At 36.9% G+C, this 20,713-nt stretch overlaps 1 protein-coding gene across 2 annotated transcripts; it reads right to left on the bottom strand.

The window, feature by feature from the left end:
• Positions 1 to 10,770: 10,770 nt before the first annotated feature.
• Positions 10,771 to 20,385, bottom strand: LOC104418581 (methionine aminopeptidase 1D, chloroplastic/mitochondrial). 2 transcript variants are annotated; one of them, XR_720709.3, is made up of 11 exons: positions 20,168 to 20,385; positions 19,014 to 19,083; positions 17,435 to 17,660; positions 16,531 to 16,692; positions 16,411 to 16,452; positions 15,423 to 15,494; positions 14,829 to 14,908; positions 14,494 to 14,591; positions 12,003 to 12,292; positions 11,705 to 11,752; positions 11,166 to 11,257 (listed from the first exon to the last, which is right to left on the bottom strand). XR_720709.3 is itself a non-coding variant. In XM_010029961.3 (10 exons), the coding sequence occupies exons 1-10, from the start codon at positions 20,271 to 20,273 to the stop codon at positions 11,112 to 11,114; spliced, it is 1,050 nt and encodes a 349-aa protein (XP_010028263.2). In that variant the 5' UTR covers positions 20,274 to 20,385; the 3' UTR covers positions 10,771 to 11,111. The 2 variants fall into 2 exon arrangements, 1 of the variants encoding a protein (XP_010028263.2); XM_010029961.3 differs by lacking the exon at positions 12,003 to 12,292 and having other exon boundaries at positions 10,771 to 11,257.
• Between the last annotated feature and the right edge of the window lie 328 nt (positions 20,386 to 20,713).

Raw genomic sequence — 20,713 nt, 5'->3', positions numbered from 1 at the left:
ACCGTCTAACTTAGTAAACATCTCCTTTCTCCTACACATGCAATTGCTTGCACCAATATCCAAATACAACGTATTAGTTTGACCTCCTTCATCTTCTTTGAACACCAATAATAGAATTTGATCGGCATCATTTACCAAATTTGTCTTTTCATCTATTCTGCTGCTCTCCTTGTTCCAGCAATCAAAAGCATAATGGCCAAGTTTATTACAATGATAACATCGAATTTTAGATTTATCATACCATTGGCCTTTCGAGTCCTTTCACCTTCCACGAACACCTATTTGATATCGGCATCTACCGTCACTTCGAGCAACATCACCTCTACTTCATCCACAACCTCTTCCTTGAAAGCAACCTCGGCCTTGACCATGATCACAATCTTGATTTTTCCCATGAGTTTGTGTAAGTTCTCTTCTTTGCTCCTTCTCATCTCGAATGGTCAACAGCGTTTGGAAAACTTCCTCCATTGGTTCAGTCTTTTTTCTTCTGAACTTTTTTTCATGGGTGCTGACATCTAAATTTTGGTGACCCGTTTAGTCATTTATCGCATTAAAAAATCAAGGATTAATTTTAACCCCTACAAAAATAATTAATTAATTAATTGCATAGCATATAATTTTAGATACATTTATTTATTATTATTGCATTTGCATTGGGCTAGTGACAAATGGGTTCAAATTGGTGATTCTAAGCTTTAACTTGGCAGGCCAGATTAAGCTCACGAAGTGAGCAGATTGGCTCAAGCCCGTTTTTGTTAATGATCAAAAATTATCTCGTGAAAATATAGATTTGAAATTTTTCCAAGATATGTTGGGGATTTTTTTAATATCTTGGGATAGGGCAAGTATAACAAAAAATAATGGGAGCTCAACTTTGCAAGATTTGAAACTTCGGAAAAATCATTTTGCAATTTTGAATCGTATCAAAAGCAAATATTGTGTTCGGAAAAGAAATCTTCATAAATATTGATTTGAAAAAATTAAAATCCTAATCCGTGACCTATAAAAAGGTTATTTGCATATGGTTTTAGGGGTTCTTCTCTCGTTTTTAGGTCAGAAATTTAACATAAGAGGAGAGAGATTTTTCCATTCGTTTGGTTCCTTCGTCGGACGGCTTCTCTTCGAAGGAGCAGCAAAAAAAGTCCAAAAAAAAAAAGCAAACAAAAGGAAAAGGAAAAAGTTAAGAGGGGGAAACGCAAAGGAAAGGAAAAGGCAGAAGCGGCAGAAAGGGGGGCGGTGATTGGACAGGTACTGTTCATCGTCTCTTCCACGCTCGCTGCCCGCGTCCGCAACCGACCGCCGGCTCCTCCTCGCCCGCGCTGCGCCGACGCCACCGAACCGCATGCTGCTCTGAGATCCCGTCGCACCTACCGCGCCTCCACCCAACGCCGGCAGCTGAACCGCAAGCCACCGCCGCTCCGCCGGTCGTCCACGATCGCCCAGCGCAGATCCAGCGATCCGACGTCCCTGCTCGCCGCACCGACGCCGCCCGGAGCCGAAGCCCACCAAGACTTCGCCCTGCTGCTTCGCCGCTCCACCACTCCGCCTCTCCCTGCTCTGTCCGAAGTTCCGCCCCTCGCCGTAGCGACCCGCCTCCGTCTGCCCGCGCCCCAGCAGATCTCGAGCCGGCTCCTCCCTGCTCTGTCCGTGAGCCGCCCGAGCCGCCCGAGCCGCCTAGCTCCGTCTCTGCTCCGTCTCTGCTCCGACGCACCGCCGCTCTGCTGCCCCGCCGGACGCTGCGTTGCCGCCCTGCCAGCCTCGGTCACCTCTCAGCCCAGCACCGCGCCTGCTCCGAGCTTCCCCGAGCGATTGCCCTGCGGCCCCGAGTGACTCCCCTGTTTCGCTGCTGGTCTACCTTCGCCGGACCTCTCGCCGGAGCTCCGACGACCGAGACCTCCGACCGACGGTGACCCGCCACCACAGCCACCGTCCTTGAGCCGTGCCGCGCGAGCCTCCATCGTCCACTCTACTGTTCAGATTTTGGAAAAAAAAAATCAAATTTAGGTAGAGATTTATTTTATTAGGTAGGTTTACTTTATTAAGTAGATTTATTTTATCTTATTTTAGTTTTGATATTTTTTTCTTTTGTTTGAAATATTTTTCGATGCATGGTTGAAATTCCCAATGTATCGCCTCAATTAAATCAATTGACACGAATTTTTATTCTATCTATAAAGCTTTAGATTGAATAATTAATCGCGCGGAATAAAATTAATATTTTGATCTTTAAGACTTAAAATTAATTTATTAATTTTATTAGCGAAACAATCAAGTTTGATAAGATATCATTTCCAAAATTTGAATAATGGATAATATATTTGATGACGATGTTTATCTTTTAATTGCTTTATTTATCTCGAAAAATACAAAAAAAAAATTGCATTTGCATATTATGTAAATTATAATTGATTTTCCTAAATAAAATTGCATGATAAAATAGTTAGATTTTTTTTTTTAAAATGTGTGTTTAGATGATATCTAGATTAGATTATATATTTTGGATTAGATTGCATGACAAGATAATTTTCTAAGTTAAGATAGGATTTAGATTTGTCTATTCCTAACTTAAATTAGATAATATCTCACTTTAGTTAGATTTTGATTTTTAGCAATTTTTAATTACGAATTTTTATAAAGAAAAAATACAAAAAAAAAAAAAAAAAAATCATACGCATGTTATATAGAATTATGTTCATGAAATGCACGTCATTTAGTAATTGTTACTAGGTTCATTTAATTAGAAGTTGCCTATCATTAAAATTAAGTCATTGGGTTAATTTAGATTTCACATTTAATTATTACATTTCTTTAAAGATTACTTTACTTATGTCATATAATTTAGGCTATACTACTATGTCATATCACTTAATGTTAGATTAGTGACATTGCATTGCATATAGATTAAATCTTCATTAAATAAATGAAAACAAAAATTGAGTGATTGCGTGTTAATTAGAAATCATATCTTGACTGTTGATATAAATTCTACTCTTCGTTGCTATGAGGTAAGTCCTGCATTTTTTTATTTACTTTCTTGAGTGTTAAATTGGTTACTTTCTTGAGTGTTAAATTGGTAGTTTACGCATCCATATGATCACATCACATATTAGGGAAGTGAATTAAAATTAATTCAAGATATCTGCAAAACATTTTTTTCAAAAAAAAAAAAGTAGTACCGTAAGGGAATTAGAAAAGTGTCGTGTAACCAAATCCCCATATCCAAAGTTTCTAGTTCGTAGGAATAAAATAATTCTCCCATTATTTTACTTCGATTTACCATAAACTAATTAGTGGCGACTTCATTTTGCATGCTAAATATTTGAACTTAAGTTGCGCGAATTAATATGAAAAGCCCGAACTAAGTTAGACTTAGTAATCCATTAGCCTAATTTTAGGTGATGCACCCGAAATTAGATCGCGACAATGGGCTTGTAATGAACCCATGAGCTCATTAATTGTCATGGCATCCATTTCTTTGGATTCTTCAATTACATCAGTAATGTGATCGTACTTGTCTAAGAACCGAAGTATTTTCTCGACACCATGAGCATCTGGAACGTCTTCTAGTTTCTTTTCATCTAAATGACAATCGCCAAAACTCTTGTGAAATAATCAACAATCAATTCAAATTATTTCATATGAATTACCTCAAATTCGCCTCTCAAAGTTTGAAGGCGAATCTTCTGAACATTTTATACTCATTGATGTGTGTTGTGAAGAATCTCCCGTGCCTCTGTAGCAGTAGCAGCGTTCAAAACTTTTTCAAACATGGAATCATCTAAAACTTGATAGATGATTGATAGGGCATATTGATCTTTTGAACGAACCTTCTTCAAGGCATTCCTCTAGTTCTGGTTCAAGGCAGCTTCATATGCTGGCTCATCGTAGTCAGTGTTGACAAATTCCTACACACCATAGGCGCCAAGTAAAGCTTTCATTCTAACGGTCCAATTACCATAGTTGCCTTTGGTAAAATGAGGGTATTGAAGAGGAAGCTGATTGTTTGTTGACACCATGATCACAAATCATAAGCTCTGATACCACTTTAATAGAAGTAATTTGAAGGTGAAACGCTCAAAACTCACACAAGGAAGAGAAGAAGATAGATAATCTTGTAAATTTATTTCACCTTCACAAAAAAACAATTACAAGATTCTTCTATTTATAGACTTGTTACGTGAAATTTACTATTCCCAACAGATAAAACTAGCATTCTGGATAAGATCTAGAAATTAACAAAAAAATCATCATACTCACCTTATCTTTAAAAAACAATCACTATCTCTAAAAACAATCAGCACACCTAAAATTAGGAACAAACTCATTAAAGATAATGATGAACGGACTCATTATAAATAAGATTTTTGCTCATTAAAGATAACGCAGCAATTATAACTTTTTTTTAATATGGGTATTGAATAGTTATCGACATCAATGAATTTGGTTTAATTTCTAACAAAATCTATTAATCGAAGTGACATGTCAAGTTCACAGCCTCAGCCTAGAAATCTCATGATAACCCGTGATCGGGATTATAATTGGACTTTTTTCATCATTGGCACCAATTATCGTCCCTAACTTTTCACCCCTCGTGCATGTCAATTAAATTTGTTTTCTCTACATAAGTCATCAAACTCTTAATAGTAAAAATCTAACCCCTTGTGCATTGTAAGCCTCTCCATTGTCTTGCCTATTTGATTTTTTGTTCAAGAGCTTAAACTGCTTAAAACAAATAAAAGCCTTATTCTTATGTTTCAGAAAGTAAATTCAGACTTTCCAACTAGAGTCATCAATAAAAGTTAGCGTTTCCATGGCACCTCCTTTCCATTGTACCTAAAAGGCCTCGTAAATTTAATTAGATATAGTCCATTGAACCTTTGGTCCTATGAATACTTTGTCAAACTGCATTATTTCTTGCTGATAACACATGCCATGTTCGCACAAGTTCAACTTCTTGATTTTCTGCCGACATAGAAGACTTCCCTTACTTAGAATGTTCATGCTTCTCCCAGACATGTTCCCAAGATGCACGTGTCATAACCTAAGTAGAATTAATATCGAGGCGTCACACATGACACGACAAAACACAACTCTAACACAACTCTAACACATTGTTTCTAAAAAATAGAGAATTGAGACACGTTGGGACACGTTATATATTAAATATATATTTTTATATATACATGATAAATTATCATTTTTATTATCATTTTAATCAAATTTATTTTATTCAATTTCACAAATAAATAAATAAATAAGAGTATATAATGAATTTACACTAAAAACATCAATCCACAATTTATTAATATAATTCATTGTTTCAATTTGACAAATTCAACTCCATTTCAATAATCCATAAAATTTGAAGGAAAAAAAATAAGGAATTCATATTTTGGACTCGCGTGTCGAGCGTGCCGGAAGAAAAGAGAAAAAACAAATTTGGAGGGTAAATTGTGTGTCACAGGAAATGAGAATCGAAGAGAGGAAAAGACTAAGTTTTTCTTCTTCCCCAATTATTATTTTTATTATTTTTTTATATATTTACATCTTGGCCTTTTATTTATTGAAAAAATTTTAAATTGACTCCGTGCTTATCAAAATTAAGTGTCGGAATTCCAAACTTGTGTATTAGAGAGTATCAAGAGAATTGATCAGGTGCCCAATTTTCCAACACCTATTAATCGAATGTCAAAGAGCGTTGAAGAGTTTTGGAGAGTGTTGGGCACATATCGAAGTGTCAAACATGACATGAAGTCTCTTGAAGAGTGTCGGTGCTTCCTAGATCATAACCTTGTCAGATTTGACTCTTAAAAATTTGATGCAATTGCAATTGTTGAGCCTGTAATTATATGTCCCTAAAGGTAGAGCTAGATTGACCAAATCGAATTTGGAATTGGTTTCATTCTCTCTCTCTCTCTCTCTCTCTCTCTCTCTCTCTCTCTCTCTCTCTCTCTCTCTCTCTCTCTCTCTCTCTCTCTCTCTCTCTTGGCTTGGACCTAGAAGGGGCCAACAATATAACCTAGAAGGGAGTTGAATAGGTTGAACGATGATATAGTAAAACTTTTGCAAAATATCAAATAATCATCACTTAAGATGGTGTCAAATATAAGACAACGTGTTTGATGCTAGTATGTAAATAGAGTGAAGTAGCTCACATGACGATATAGAGTGGTTCAATGTTATACCCAAGCCAACATCCACTTTCAAACTAATAGCTTTAACAGTGGCTGGATTCCACTAGTAATTAACAATGCAACTTACAATTGGCTAGCGATGTTCCTTTCACACGATGCATCAAACTATCAGGACACACTCACTGCACTTATACTTGTACACTTGACTATCAGTTATTACAGTGTTAAACCCACACAAAGTAAAATGCATAACAAGATTAGAGATTATTTATAACTTAGATCATATAAGCAACATTTAATATGTCTAACCCTTTTCTCAGTTTCGCTACTCCTTTTATATTGAAGTCTTCAATCTATCTGTCAGAGACTTTCAAAGACACCTAGCTACCCATTTGGGAGTCCTTGGAAACCTAAGTCAAAATTCAGACTACTCTTGCAATCACTTCATTTGACTATTGCGGGTTTCCTTGAGTTTTTACCTTTTTGAAGTGTCAGCTAAAAATTAGGTGTGAACAACAACTAATGTGAAAGCATGAACAAACAAAACGTTCTAAGTAAGAAATAAATTATAGGAATAAAAACTGAACATGGCAGATCTTTGTGGTGCCTACTCCATGGGAGAGATAGATAAGATGATTCCACTACAATCAGGAAAAACGAGATTATAATTGTTCAATCAGACTCATTTAGGAATCAACAGGAATCAATCATGAGGAGTTTTCTCGAGCGCTCATCTCTCTTGGATGACAACTCTCAACGCTCTCCGTATTTGTAGTAAGTTTTCATGCATATTAAGCACATTCTATGCACACAAGACCAAACTCCAAAACAGATTATTTTCATGCCAAATATTATGAGCCATTTCCCGATGTCAACAAAGACTTTGTCTTCGGTAAGAAAATGAAGTATTGTGGGAAATTAATAACCTGTAGGCAAAAATTCAACTTTGACTTTCCTAATATGGTTTGGGTCGCATTGCACTTCAATTAAATGGGAAATAATTTCGAGACATAATCAACATTTCAACTGGGTATGTCGTGGACAATCTGAAAACTAATTCTCATGTGGAAAATGTATTTCTTTCCCCTCAAGATTTGTGATCGTTTTATCAAAAGAGATAAAACCTATTATCAGAGCGTTGAAAAACAAACGGAACACAGAGTACGTTGCACTTCCATCATATGCACAAATTATATTTTTGGAATTTTTGATAGCTAGTATCTCGTGTAATAAACAAAACACAAATGGTGGCTTTTCTAGAAAGAAGATATTTTTATGGGTTGGTCGATCCATGAAATTGAAGAGCTGTTTAAGGGGTGCATGACAACTACCTATTTCTGTTCCAAAAATAATTTTTCTATTCCGCATGTTTCGGAATAAAAATCCGTTTGAAAAGCTTATTCCGTTTTTCTATTTCTGAAATATATTTCTATTCCAGAAATAAGTTTGGAATAAAAATCATAAGTATAAATTTTCTACTTCTCTATTTCTGGAACAGAAATGAGAAATAAAAAAAAATTCATCGTTCGTCAATCGGTCCTTCATCCGTTGCCACCAACCGCCCCCGCCGCCGTCGGTCGCCGGCCGCCGCCAACCCCCGCCACCACCGGTCACCGGTCGCCGCCAATCGCCAGTCGCCGGCCACCACCACCGCGCCGCCCACCGCTCGCCGTCGGTCATCGGCCGCCACCACCGCCGGTCGCCAATCCCCAGCCGCCGTTAGTCGCCGATCGCCAGCCTTCGGCCGCCCCGATGGCCGATCGCCGCCACCACTGCAGCCACCGCCATTCGTCACCGCTATCCGCCGGTCCGCCACCATTCGAAAGAAAGAAATTTTGTATCGTTATCAAACGGTTATTTTTGCTTAGAAATTCTTCTAAAAATAGAAATAGAAAAATCTATTTATGCTCCAAAAGCTATTTCTGGAACATAATGGTTGTTATGCACGCCCTTAGCTTCTCTTTTTGTCTATTATTTGTGGTAACTATTGTCGAATATTTCAACAATTTGAAATATTTGAAAATAACAGTTTTGATAGAATTTATAACAGCCATCAAAGCCATTATTTTGTAATGGTTTTATAACGGTTTAATAATATTTTTATAACGGTCTTGATTCAATCATTTTTGTAATGGTTTTGCAATGGATGTATAACTAGGGTGTGCAATGGGAATTGCCCAAACCGAGACCCCCAAACTAGATTGGACCAGCCGATTCTAGGCGGTTCCTAGAGAGGGCAGTCCGGTTCCTGTTCCCATTCTTGGAACCAGTGGCTAATTGATCCACTTCCCGGTTCCAATGTGAGAACCAAACTAACCGAACTGACCGGACCAGATCGATTGATATATAAAAAATAAAATAAAAAAATAAAAACTAAGAAAAATAGCTTTGCTCCTTTGATCACTTCATTGAACTTAGAATTCGGTCCAATTGTTGGCTCACATGGAGGAATGTCTTGCATTTTGGTTGGATCCACCGATGATGACTGTCTAGATATCAAGCTCATTCACCTTTTTTCCTTTTGCTTTAAATTTATTAGGATTTAACAAAAATTGCATCTTTCGTTTTAATTTAGATTAGGTTTGCCTTAGAAGCTTTTTTGTTGCATCTATGTAAGTCGTAATTCGCTCAACATTCGGTTGATTTTGCTAGGCAACTCAGGATGTTTCCGAGATGGAGCAAAGCACTTAATCAATTATCAAGGGTCAATCGAGGGAAATCCAATTTATTTTTGCCCAGTTCCACCAAACCATACCAGTTAGTCGGTCCTGTTCTCGGTTCTAGGATCGATCGGTCCGGTTCCAAATCCTAGAATCTGGGAATCGATCCTCCCAGTCCAGTTTCCGGCTCCACCTAGAAACTGGATTAGACCGAGAACCGATCAATCATATGTATAACGGCTTTGTAAGATTTGATTTATTTTTTCACAAATCCCTCATTATATTACAACTGATTTATAACAACTTCTTAACGGCTCTCTCCCTCATTTGAATATAAATTAAACTTCAAATCATAATCTTTTAAGATGCATAGAATTCTCCTATCTTTCCTAATCTTTTTGTTGGTTATACACATCACGTTTTTTATGTTCCTACTAATATTCAGTGCGAAGTATATAAGAAGGCTAGCTATATCTTGGAAGAATAGTCGCTAGAACCTTACGCACTAAGTTTCACATTTCGAGAGACGGAATTCTCCTTAAGGACAATTATTGCATGCCTCATACGATTGATCTTATTTTCTAATCTTTTTTAGATTTTTAACAATCATTGTATTTTTCATATTATCTAATATTTTTCTAACAATTATAACTTTAGAAAGTGCAATACCTTTTACATGTTAATCTACCAAATCTGCCATTACTATGCAAAGACCAAGAAAAAGAATTTTGTATTTACTATCCCTTTTAAAAAGGGGTTAATACTACAAAAAATCCAAAATTGATATAGTCGTAATAAATTTCCCCCAAACTAATCTGTTAACCACTCAAAAACCTCAAATTGATACATTTGTGAAAAATTTAACCTTCTTTTGTTTTTGTTAGATTGGATTAATAGAACAAAAAATAACAAATTAGTACACTTGTAACAAACAGAGGGTAAAACCCCAAACGGTACACCAGTTAATTGTCCACATGTCATCTGACTTAACAATTTGATTGTAAAATTTAACAACTTAACGAAAAGTAAATTTCTCATAAGTGTATCAATTTAGAGTTTTTTGGTCAAAAAATTAATTCAGGGTAAATTTGTCATAGACACATCAGTTTATGATTTTTTTTTTTTTTGTAATATTAAACCTTCAAAAAAGAACTAATTCAATCTTTTCATGCCATCCTTTATATTGTCGGTTTAAAAGATGGGATGTAGTCGGCCATTCAAGCGAAGGAAGCCGAAGTTGACGAATTCATAAACAGTAAGCTCTCCTCGTTCCACTCTTCTCTGCTATCAACTTTCAATTTTTGGAAATAGAAGATGGGAAGTACGAAAGTTTCAAACTAATTTGCCAGACTGCCGAAGGCTTTGACATACGCTCGACACCAGGTCTGACCCAGATTGGAGATAGATTAGATCTGCCCAGCCCACTTTTAGATCTGATCTCATATTTTCAGAGGAAGTAAGAGCAGGAGATGTTGTGTGAGAAAAGAGGCATTACGATGTTGATGATGAACGACGCGAGAGAATATCGTGTAGACCTAGTATACGAAAGGATGGGAGACAGAGCCAATCACCATATGAAGAATGTATGCGGCGCGTTTATAATAATCATGCGTGCTTTCTTTGATTTCGTGGTAACAGTTTGTTTGATATTGTATATAAAACATGGGTAGGTCTACCGAACAATGATAGAGCTGTCAACTCTATCGCTGTGAAAGGAGTTTTGGAAGTTCACCCTAACTACCATTGAGTAGTCCAAGCAAAGAGAATACAAATAATGCAAATTCGCAACCTTCTTAAATCTTCTATTTCTGCTGCCTATAAACCGGCAAATATTTCATCCGCGCGAATAAAAGGGTTAAATAAATGAAAGAGATCGATACATACATTGCTGCGAAAGTTCTGATCATATTTTTTCATCCATCAGCAGGGTATAGCTTATTTAAGCAAAATAAAAAGAAATAATGTTTGTGACAAGATTGGCCAGAAGGAAATAACCATATTCACCTTATCGATACAAGGTTCAATTTGGAAATGCACAATTTTGAGAAAGATCGGCATGTCAAGACTACAGTACACTTTGTATTTCTTCCCTCTAGCATTCCGAGGATAAACAATGAATCAACGGCACTACAATGAATCAACGTTGTAGGGGAGATGGTGATTCTCCCAATCCTTTTCGTTTAAACCTCATTGAGGCGAGAAAGACAACCCGGTGCCTCCCCCACAATCATCTCAAACATGGAGAGACAAATTCAGTCAATTTCATCCAGCAGGTTTCTGGTGACAAAAAACTGGTGGATACATGAGAGGAACAATTTCAGCATTGTGTCAGGATCTCAGCTCCGTCTTTGGTTATCAAAATGGTGTGCTCGAATTGCGCTGAGAGGCTTCCATCTTCTGTTACAACTGTCCAATCATCATCCCACATCACAGGATTGATGCTACCAATTGTCAACATTGGCTCTGCCCATATATAACGAATAGTGAATATGATCAGCAGTCAGGAGAAACAGAAAAAGAGAATGCAGGAGATAATGATCATCAAAAACAAAATGTACCACAAAACAATTTAAAATAATCCTCATCAAGTTTAAGATCCATTTGATGATATATCTGCTCTGAAATAAATCCCTTTGTAATCAGCATCTAAAACTTAGAAATACTTAACTGTTTTGGCCCAGTTAAGCTTTTTATCAACCTGAATCATCAAGCTTTGTTTGTCTCTTATTTTCTAACTTTTATTTTCTCGGAGTTCTGGCAATGAACCCAAGACATAGAAGCAAAATTAATTGGATGTTGACAAGCCAACACATAACCACACCATTCATGTGTCTGGTAAAATGAGACAATAAATGATAAGGTCATTGCAGAAGTAGACAGAAAGTTGAGTTCAAGATCAAAAATGCATACCGATGGTGAATGTCTGGTTTAACACCATGCGTCCCCCTTCATTGTTTCCTGAAAAATATAACAGAATCTATCTAAATACCTACGAGGAATTGAAACTTTGTACAAACAAGGGCACTGGGAAGATTTATTTTCATAAAAAAGGCACAAATGACATGACAAAGAAGTAATGACAGAAAAATAGGCTGCTCCAATATATCCCATGTCACAGATAACATCACCAAATTGTGAATAAAATGTACATCAATGATACTTCCTTCTATTTTAAGCAGAAGCTGTTGTTCCTAAGAAATTACCTTACCTGACACAAAATTGGTCGATTCTGCAGAGGAAATTACAACTCTTCAGTCACTATTTACATAGATAACTTTCCGTCCGAAATGAGCTTCAATTGTTTGGCCAACTCCATTTTCAGAACTCTCAAAGCATAAAATCCTTCCTTCCACTAGGCATGCTCTATCAACTTCGCAAAACTAATCCTTATGTGGAATATCTTTCTCCCTTCCAGTTCTTAGCATACTCTACTTGACAAAAGGTACCAATCTAACTCCACAAGACAACAGTCTATAGAACTTTACCCAGTGAATTACCCTGCTCACATCAGTGCACTACAGAGTCAGAAGTTTGAGAACACTCTTTTGAAATTATAAACCAACTGATCACATTTGATGGAAAAAGAGAGAACATGAATCCCATGCAAGAATTTCACTCCCATCACAAATCAAAGCTATAAAGAACTGTCTAATCAAGACTAGCTCAGCATCAATTTCATTAGAAAAAATTGTTGCCATGAAATAGAGCACAAAAACGGATTTCTCCATATTTCTCACTCCAAACTTCTTCAATCTTCTTAGTGTGGGACTCAAATCCCACTGCTACTGCTAGACCACTCTATGCTTGATTAGCTACATACAACGGACATCACATTTCACAACTTAAGAAAACTGAAAGCTGCCACGAAAAAAGTAGTTCTCCATCACTTGACGCTATCTTGCAGTCTGATAAAGACATAACCCATGAATCTTGAACTTCCTTATACTCAAGAATATCAAAGCGCTCATACTACCTGGAGACATATCATAATCAAACTAAGTACGTGATTAAGTAAGGTTTTTTATAAGCTGAGAAAGGAACACTGCCTTAATCACATTTTCCAAATGCAAGGGTAAAACAATGTGTATTAGGGCTGAAAATATAGATCCAAAACCCCAAAAGCCCAGCCAGGCCCAAAATCCCTTAGCCCAGATAGCCCAAGCCAGGTTTTCGGGCTTCATTCTCTTTTTGATTTCACACCTGGCCAGGCTATTAGACCTCAATATATGAAGCCCTAAATAGCACGGCCCCGCCCAAAGTTTCTATATTTTCATATATATCATTAATATTTGTTAATTCAAGAGGAAATAAACGAAATTCTTCACAAACAACTTATTTTATTATACATGAAGAGATTTTTACATATATATCAACAATTGAATTGAACTTTAGAATTTAAATAGACTATTGTATCATTAACAGTACAAATTTTCAATTAAGCTAACAAATTAAGAACATAATTAGTTCATTAAAATCAGATATTGCATTGAACATTAACACTCAAAAAGACAAATTTCTCTCTCAAAGAACGCAAACAATGGATCATTCCATTGAACTTATTGTTAAGTTAATGAGATAAAAAAACACATCATATTCAGTAAAAATGTTAATCTTTATGAACTTAACATTTATTTGGACTGATAAAATTTATTAAAAAAAATGATGACATATGGAGAGAGAAAATCACCATCAAAGTGAATAATCCAAATTGAAATCAACTGGAAATAAGATTTTGCGTTGACTATTGGCATTTGTATAAACAATTTTTCATCCATATCCTGACAGAATGCAGCAGTGAGGGACAATCCAACCGTGCAGCTAGTGGGATCAAGTTCCACAAGTAGACTAACAAGAGAGAAACTACAAGTACAAAATCAATAGTCACAGTCCTCCTTGAATCACCATGTAGCATCTCGTCTTTAGTTTGGCTAGCTTTTTATGTATGTGGCACTGACTTTGCAGATAGTTTGATTGTTTAATTAGCAGGAGTGTTAATGTTAATGCTCAGATGTTCTGAAGAGTTGGTTTGTCCTGGATTTGAGATTATCATGTCTTGGATTGTTTATTCTATAAGTTAATTTGGGTATCGTTAATTGTAACAACAGGTGCATTTGAATGTTTGCTCTAAGTGTTATATAATTTTATCCAGATAGAGGAGTCCACAATTGCCCAGAATTTTGGCTTAAAGGGTTGACACTGTTTTTTATTGAGCTAAACAATTGCTCCATATGCAACTCATGGCAATCACTTTTTGGCTATTGTTAGTGGTATTTAGTCCTATGTAATTTTATATAAAAACCTTCCAAGTACTATGCAATTTTTTAGATGTATGAATAATTTTCCTCTTTTACCAATTTCGGCCTAGCCCAGCCCGAAATAAAAAAGAGCAGGCTATTTTCTACTGTTTGGGCTAGGGCACTTTTTGGGCCCAGGATGTTCAGGCCCCAGCAGTTTAGGCTGGGCTAATTTCTTTCAAAAAGCCTAGCCTGCCTGCCCATTTACAGACATAGTTTGTATGGGCTCCAGAAATATCAAATTATCTCAGGTAAAAGCACCTCTTAAATTAATGATCGTGCGAAAGTTAACCATAAGAAGAAATCAATATTTTGTGATGTTAAGATAATGATATAACATGCAGACCCCAAACAAAAGTAAAACAAGTGAACTGTAAGAAAAAAGAACTTAGTGTTGCAACTTACTGAAGTGTAGAATGACAGGATCTGCATGAAACAAAAGTCCAACTCCATGGCCAACAAACTGGCGGACAACACCATAACGATATTTATCTGCGTGGTCACTTAGACATAAATTACCGTCAGCAAATATGTGGGACTTCACAATACAATTAAAGAAAATTAGCCATCAGGTATTATCAAGAGGAAAAGTAATGCATTTTTAAGATTTACGGATAAAAATGTACAGAAAGAAGATGTAGAAGATACATAGTCAGAAAGTTCAGCCAATCTATCTAGGCGTGAGATGTCACTGAAGAAGTTTATTATAGCATGAAAAGGAACAACAGCAGATGCCTTACTTGATTGTTCTTCCAATTTTCTTGAACTCCACTCCTGGTGCACACACTGATATCGCTTTATCTAAGCATTCTTTTGTTACCTAAAGCATGCGTTGAAGTCTACTTAGCAACCATTCAAAGATGTCAATATTTCTGAAAATAATTAGGATGTGAACTCTCTAGCAAAAAGAGAAAGAGCTATTCCTCAAAGGAAGTAAGCCTAGCAATAAATCAAATGTTCTTGTCTGAATGTGTACGGTCTGCGGTCATACTTCAGGAAAGGTTCAACACATGGAAGAGATAGATGCAAGTGCTTCTTGTCAACATTCGTGGTAATTGATAAGTAAATATCTCAATGAGGGATTTCCACGCAGAATACTTCAGGAGCTAAACAAAAGTAAGTGGCACAACCATTAGTCAGCTTTGGATAGTGATTGTATGAATTATTTTCCTAGAGATAGCTTGTCTCTATTTTATCTGTCTTAGACGATGAAAGCTTCAGATATGTCAAGCTCAGACATAACAGGAAGCAACTCCCACAACCGAAGAAGAAAATGCTTTCAACCCAAAAAATGGATTCTCCACACGTCACAGCAATTAAAATTTGAAAGCTACCTGAACTAAGGTTTTTGCTTCTTCATCAACTTCTCCACAGAAGAAGGTAGCAGAAGTATCACCATGATAACCCTTCATATGAAAATCAAATCAAGAAGGAAAAAAAAAGCACATTTAGTCTGAAAAATGGGCCTCTAAAAACATTCTTCAGAAAGAAATTGCAATTGATTGCACATGCAATGGGAGAGATCCCGTGCAATATGGCCACTGCATTGCATGTGACCAATATAAGGACAATTTCTATTCTTGTTACAAAAGTGATTATCATTTAAGCATCATCATCTAGCTTATTCATCATCTCCACAAATTAAACACAAATGCTTCACATGAAAAATGAGCTTCAAAGCCTAAGATCGAACCCCAGCAGACAAGAGCAAGTCTATCCCCATCCTCTGATGCCCTCCTGAAAATAGGATCTTAAATGGAGAAAGATCTGGATTCGTCCCAGTTGAAAGTAAAAACCTTTTGAAAAGATCAAGCACTGACTCACAAAAAAAATGAAAAAAATAAATAAAAATAAATAAAAAAAGAAGCTATATGGCAGTGGGGTAAAAACAACATAGAAAAAATCAGTAAAGGATGAGACAGTCAAAGCTAAACGAACAAATAAGGCACACAGTGGACAGCATTCCCTATCACAGTGTTTATATTAACACACACAAGATGTTCTATTCACCCTTAAAAATACATATGTCCCAGCTGAAGGTCACTTACTAGTAATCACCTAAGAACACATGCATCCTGCATGCAAGTGTGCAGGTGCGTGTACCACTTTGGCCTAGTTTTATACTTTATTTCCACTAGAATATTTAGTTCACAGAAAAGAAGCCAAACGTGCAACAAGCTACCTTCAAAAACAGATATAAATAAATAATTGAGGACAAGAAGCATAGGAGAGATCAAGCAATGTGCAGCATCAAAATCAAACATATTATGATATTTTCCTCAAATATCAAGAATGCAACAAGATAACTAAAGCACTTCTTACATTGAGATAGACCGTTACATCGATATTGATTATATCCCCATCCTGCAATTAAAGACATGTTAGAACCTCCATTTCAAATTCTGGTAAATACAAAGTCACTAGCGCAATCAAAGTGAGGACCTCCAGTTCCCGTGAATCAGGTATTCCATGGCAAATACACTCGTTTACTGATGTGCAAACACTCTTTGGAAATCCACCGTAGCCAAGAGGGGAGGGATATGCTCCATTGTCAATAATCATTTGGTGAACTGCTTGATCAATTTCATCTGTCCTAATGCCTGGCTGCAAAGAGAGGCATCCATTAAATCTCCAAATGAAGATCCATTCTATCAAAAACATCTTCAAATTCAAAAAATCATGGAAAAAAAAAAAAAGGATTAGAAGTTCAGATTTTTTAATTTTCCAGAACTGAACCAAAAGAGAACCTTCATAAGAAGAAATAGATCTTTCTAAAACATTTGTGTGCAGTAAATTTCGAAATATATATATATATGTAGTGTTACAGCGAGAAGGCAAGGTAAACTGGACAAAGAATAGACATGGGGAAAAAAGAGTTCAAATAAATATGAAGCACATAAAAATAAAATAACAAGAAGATCAAGGAAGAGAGAAGCAAGCTTGCAACAAAAGAAGGAGGAGAAGATGAAGAAGAAGAAAGCTTTTTTCCCACATGTGAAGTTCATTACATGGATGATCTTACATGTTATACCTCATTCCATATTCTCATTTAGATCCAAATATTCCATAGCACTTTTCAATGTTTGCTTCTGTTCTGTGTCTCCTTAGGCATTCCTAATCCTTTTGACCTACGCCTCTACCACAGAGCCTATCTTTCACAGAAGCATCTAGAAAGCTTTGTTTCACATATCAGAACCACCCAAAGTATCGAACTCATCTTATGCGTATCCTCACTTGGTCACCCACCGACTTTTTGTCAGATACAATCATTTCCTACCATTCCTTCTTATTTGAAGCCATGTTAACTCAGACTCTAGCAACTGAAAGATACAAAAATATAGTGTACCTTAACAAGAGTTCCAGCAAATTCAAGAACCTGTGCAGCAAGCTTTCCTGAAGCTCTCATGCATTCTATTCCTTTCTCATCATGCACTTCAGGTCCACTGGCTATCCCAGGTGGTTGCCGAGAACCAACATATGGAGGCCTTAGAATGTGATCAGGAACAGGCCTACATGGAGATATTTTTCCAGGCCTTAGACGTTTACGTTTACCATCGGCTACATCTTCATTTCTGCAAATGTCAACATGATCACTGTCAAAAAAGCAAGCCCTCCAAGAGCATTTTCTGCTCTCTATACATGCCTATCCAACCTGCCAGCACACATGAGAATATCTAAAGAAATTCCCATCTTGAACTCAACTAGCCTTGTAGTCAACTGGAAAGGGAATATCAATAGAGCATAATTTTTCAATAACACATACATATCTAAAGATATGTTCACCAAAGAACTTGAGGAAGGCATATATCTTGACTCAACCTATATTATAACAAGCACCTATTTAAGAAACAACATCTGGTAGATTCATAAAAACAGCTTAATAGAATTGCTTTTGATCAGCATGCCAGTACATATGACCAACCACCGGTCTCATATATTATCTAACAAGCAAAAGTCTGATACTTTGAAACAATTCTTTGCCAGATGGACAACGCAGATAGCTGATAACAGAGTTTACTCAAATTTAAAATAAAATAAAATAAAAAATAAGATAAATCAGCATCAAAATACTGTGAGTTTTGATGGTATTTTGATGGAAAATTATCTGAGATTGCATTGAGAAGAAAGTCATTTGAATGATCACTACATGGTAAGAAGACAAACCCTAGAAATTAACTACACCTGCATATCTCAGCTACTGCTACACACAATGACACATAATAAGAACATAACAGCATCAGAAAAGTACAACAGTCAATGTGATGCACCATAGGAGACATACAATAGGATATTCTAACTTCAAATGCATGAAAGACTAAATTTTGTCCACACTCCTACACTTCCTCATTTTGAACTGCCCAACGTACTTTAACTTTTGTGAAATAACCCATGGTAACCCCCTCGAAGAGATTTCCGATGTTCTATGTCAGCTAAACATAAGTGGCTGTGGCATAAAACATTATTAAATTTTGGCTAGGATATCATGTCACACCCTCTTGATGTAAACAAAATAATCACAAGGTGGGTCTTACCTTCACTGCCCTCCAACCTACCCAGCGGATTTAATTTGGGAGAAAGAGAGCACAATAGGGATTTCTGGCCAAGAATTGCAGATGCTAGCCACATAGGTATTTCCAAAGAATAAACTTTTTAAAACCTATCCAAGGATGTTATTTTGACAACGTGCATACTAAAGAGATTATTCTACAAAAAGGAAAGTACATGAGAGAACTTCACAAGCAAGACAAAGTAGAGATGTGCTCATACATTGTACTGTTCCTGAAAATGATGTCTACTTAAAAGTTTTGAGCAGTAAATGGATGGCCAAAGAACATGATCCTTGAACAAGGTACCCCTCATAAAAATCAAAATTAATTCGCAAACATGCTCGATTCTGCACCGCAGTGGATTCTTGCTCAACATACCGCCTATTGAATAACAGATCGGTTAAGCCAGAGAGAGATCTTGACAACTGCATTGACACGTGCTTGCTTCCTGCAATTGCAATGCACATAAAAGATGAAGATGGATGTTTGATGTTTAGCACATATTCATCAACAACTATTCTTTCCAGAAAAGACAGAATTCGAGCCAAAGTTTTACGTTGATGGACCACAATGACAACAGCTGGCCACACAACTTGACTCCACCCCCAACAAATAATAGTGCCAATGTTGTATACACGATCACAAGATACACTTTTAAAAGGGAAGACAAGTAAAATTGAAGAGTTTTTTGGCAATACTTAAGCTTTTGTACTAAGAACAAAAACAGGCACACGAGTGAGTAAGAAAAATTAACTGCCCAGGTGATGATAGCATCCAAACTGAAGTTCTATACCGAAATTTTTTTCCTTACACCATCCTATTAATGGCCTCAATTTCCATCACTTTAAATTCTGATATGTTGAACAGAGAACTCAAACCGATATTAAATGCTGTTCAAGCTAGCTTACAACTCACAGTCGCTTAACCAAGAACTTTTCTTTCATGGTCCTACTCATTGCCTCAAATTCTAACACAAAACATTCAGATATGTTGAACAGCGAATTCAAACGAAGATTTAATGCTGTTCCACCCAGGGATCATTCACATAAATCACCAAAACTAGAATCTAGAGTACTCAAAAATATCTTTTAACCTTCAGCTTTTCCTACTTCATAACAGACAATTCCATTATGCAGTCTGACCACTTACAGCTCCTCAAGAAACCAAGAATACAGGGTAAAATGATTGTAATCCAGAGAATTAAATTAGGTGCATATCTTTCTCACAAACTGACCCATCATCTATAAGACTCTGTTCCAGCAAGCGACACCCTTATCACCACGAACACCGCTCTACTAGTGAGACATACTGCTAAAGGTAACGAATCAATCCTAGCCTAGAGCAAGACAAGCCGCAGGCGACATATGCTTCTCTACTCTATAGTACAAAATAAACAAACACACACGCAACAACCAGTTTCATACATGTTACGCGTCATAATCTCGAATCCCACAAACCAAGGAACCCTCTTGTTAACAGAGGAAGCTCCCCCCAAGTTTCCGTTGAAGGAGCAAAAGGCGCAAATTTTCGACCTGGGTTGAAGCGAAAGAGGCGCTGCACGGGCTGAGTGGAGCGAACGAAGCGGCCCCCGACGAAAGAGGAGAGCAGTCTGGGCTGCAGGGAAGACGGGACCGCCATTTCCGATGCTCGAGTCGAGCTCTTCGCCGTACGGCGGCGGCCCTGGAGGAGTCGCCGGAGGAGAGTCGGACGCGGGGGACTTTCGTCTCCTCCCCTCCTTCCGGTGTGGCTATGGTATTTTTTGTCCACATTCGATCGAAACGCCTGCTCTATAAAGGGAAAATTCAAAATTACGCTATGCTCCATCGCTTTTGCAGATGTTCGATTTTGGTCCCTCCATCAATTTTTTGTGTTCAGAGTGACCCTTGTATGGTCTTGGAGTGATGATTCCCGGACACTTTCTAAGTTTATCATCTAAATCTCATTGAAATTTGTCGATTCAAGTGCCTGAAAATAATGTGTAGAGCCCCGCGTACACTAAGACTTTATTTATTTCATGAAGAACGAATGATTTAAGAAGTATGTTCATAAAAAATAAAAATAAAAGGAAAAATTTCAAA

Source organism: Eucalyptus grandis, chromosome 9 (genome assembly GCF_016545825.1).
Source record: "Eucalyptus grandis isolate ANBG69807.140 chromosome 9, ASM1654582v1, whole genome shotgun sequence".
Taxonomy (NCBI): Eukaryota; Viridiplantae; Streptophyta; class Magnoliopsida; order Myrtales; family Myrtaceae; genus Eucalyptus; species Eucalyptus grandis.
This window is presented reverse-complemented; position numbering and strand designations above follow the sequence as displayed.

Bases quoted from the DNA above. Each gene is read 5' to 3' on its own strand.
- LOC104418581 (XM_010029961.3), bottom strand. From the start codon at position 20,273: ATGGCGGTCCCGTCTTCCCTGCAGCCCAGACTGCTCTCCTCTTTCGTC. The intron at 19,084-20,167 runs GTCGAAAATTTG...TTGCAATTGCAG, and splicing joins CCTCTTTCGCTTCAACCCAG to GAAGCAAGCACGTGTCAATG. The intron at 16,453-16,530 runs GTCCTCACTTTG...CTTTAATTGCAG, and splicing joins CTGATTCACGGGAACTGGAG to GATGGGGATATAATCAATAT.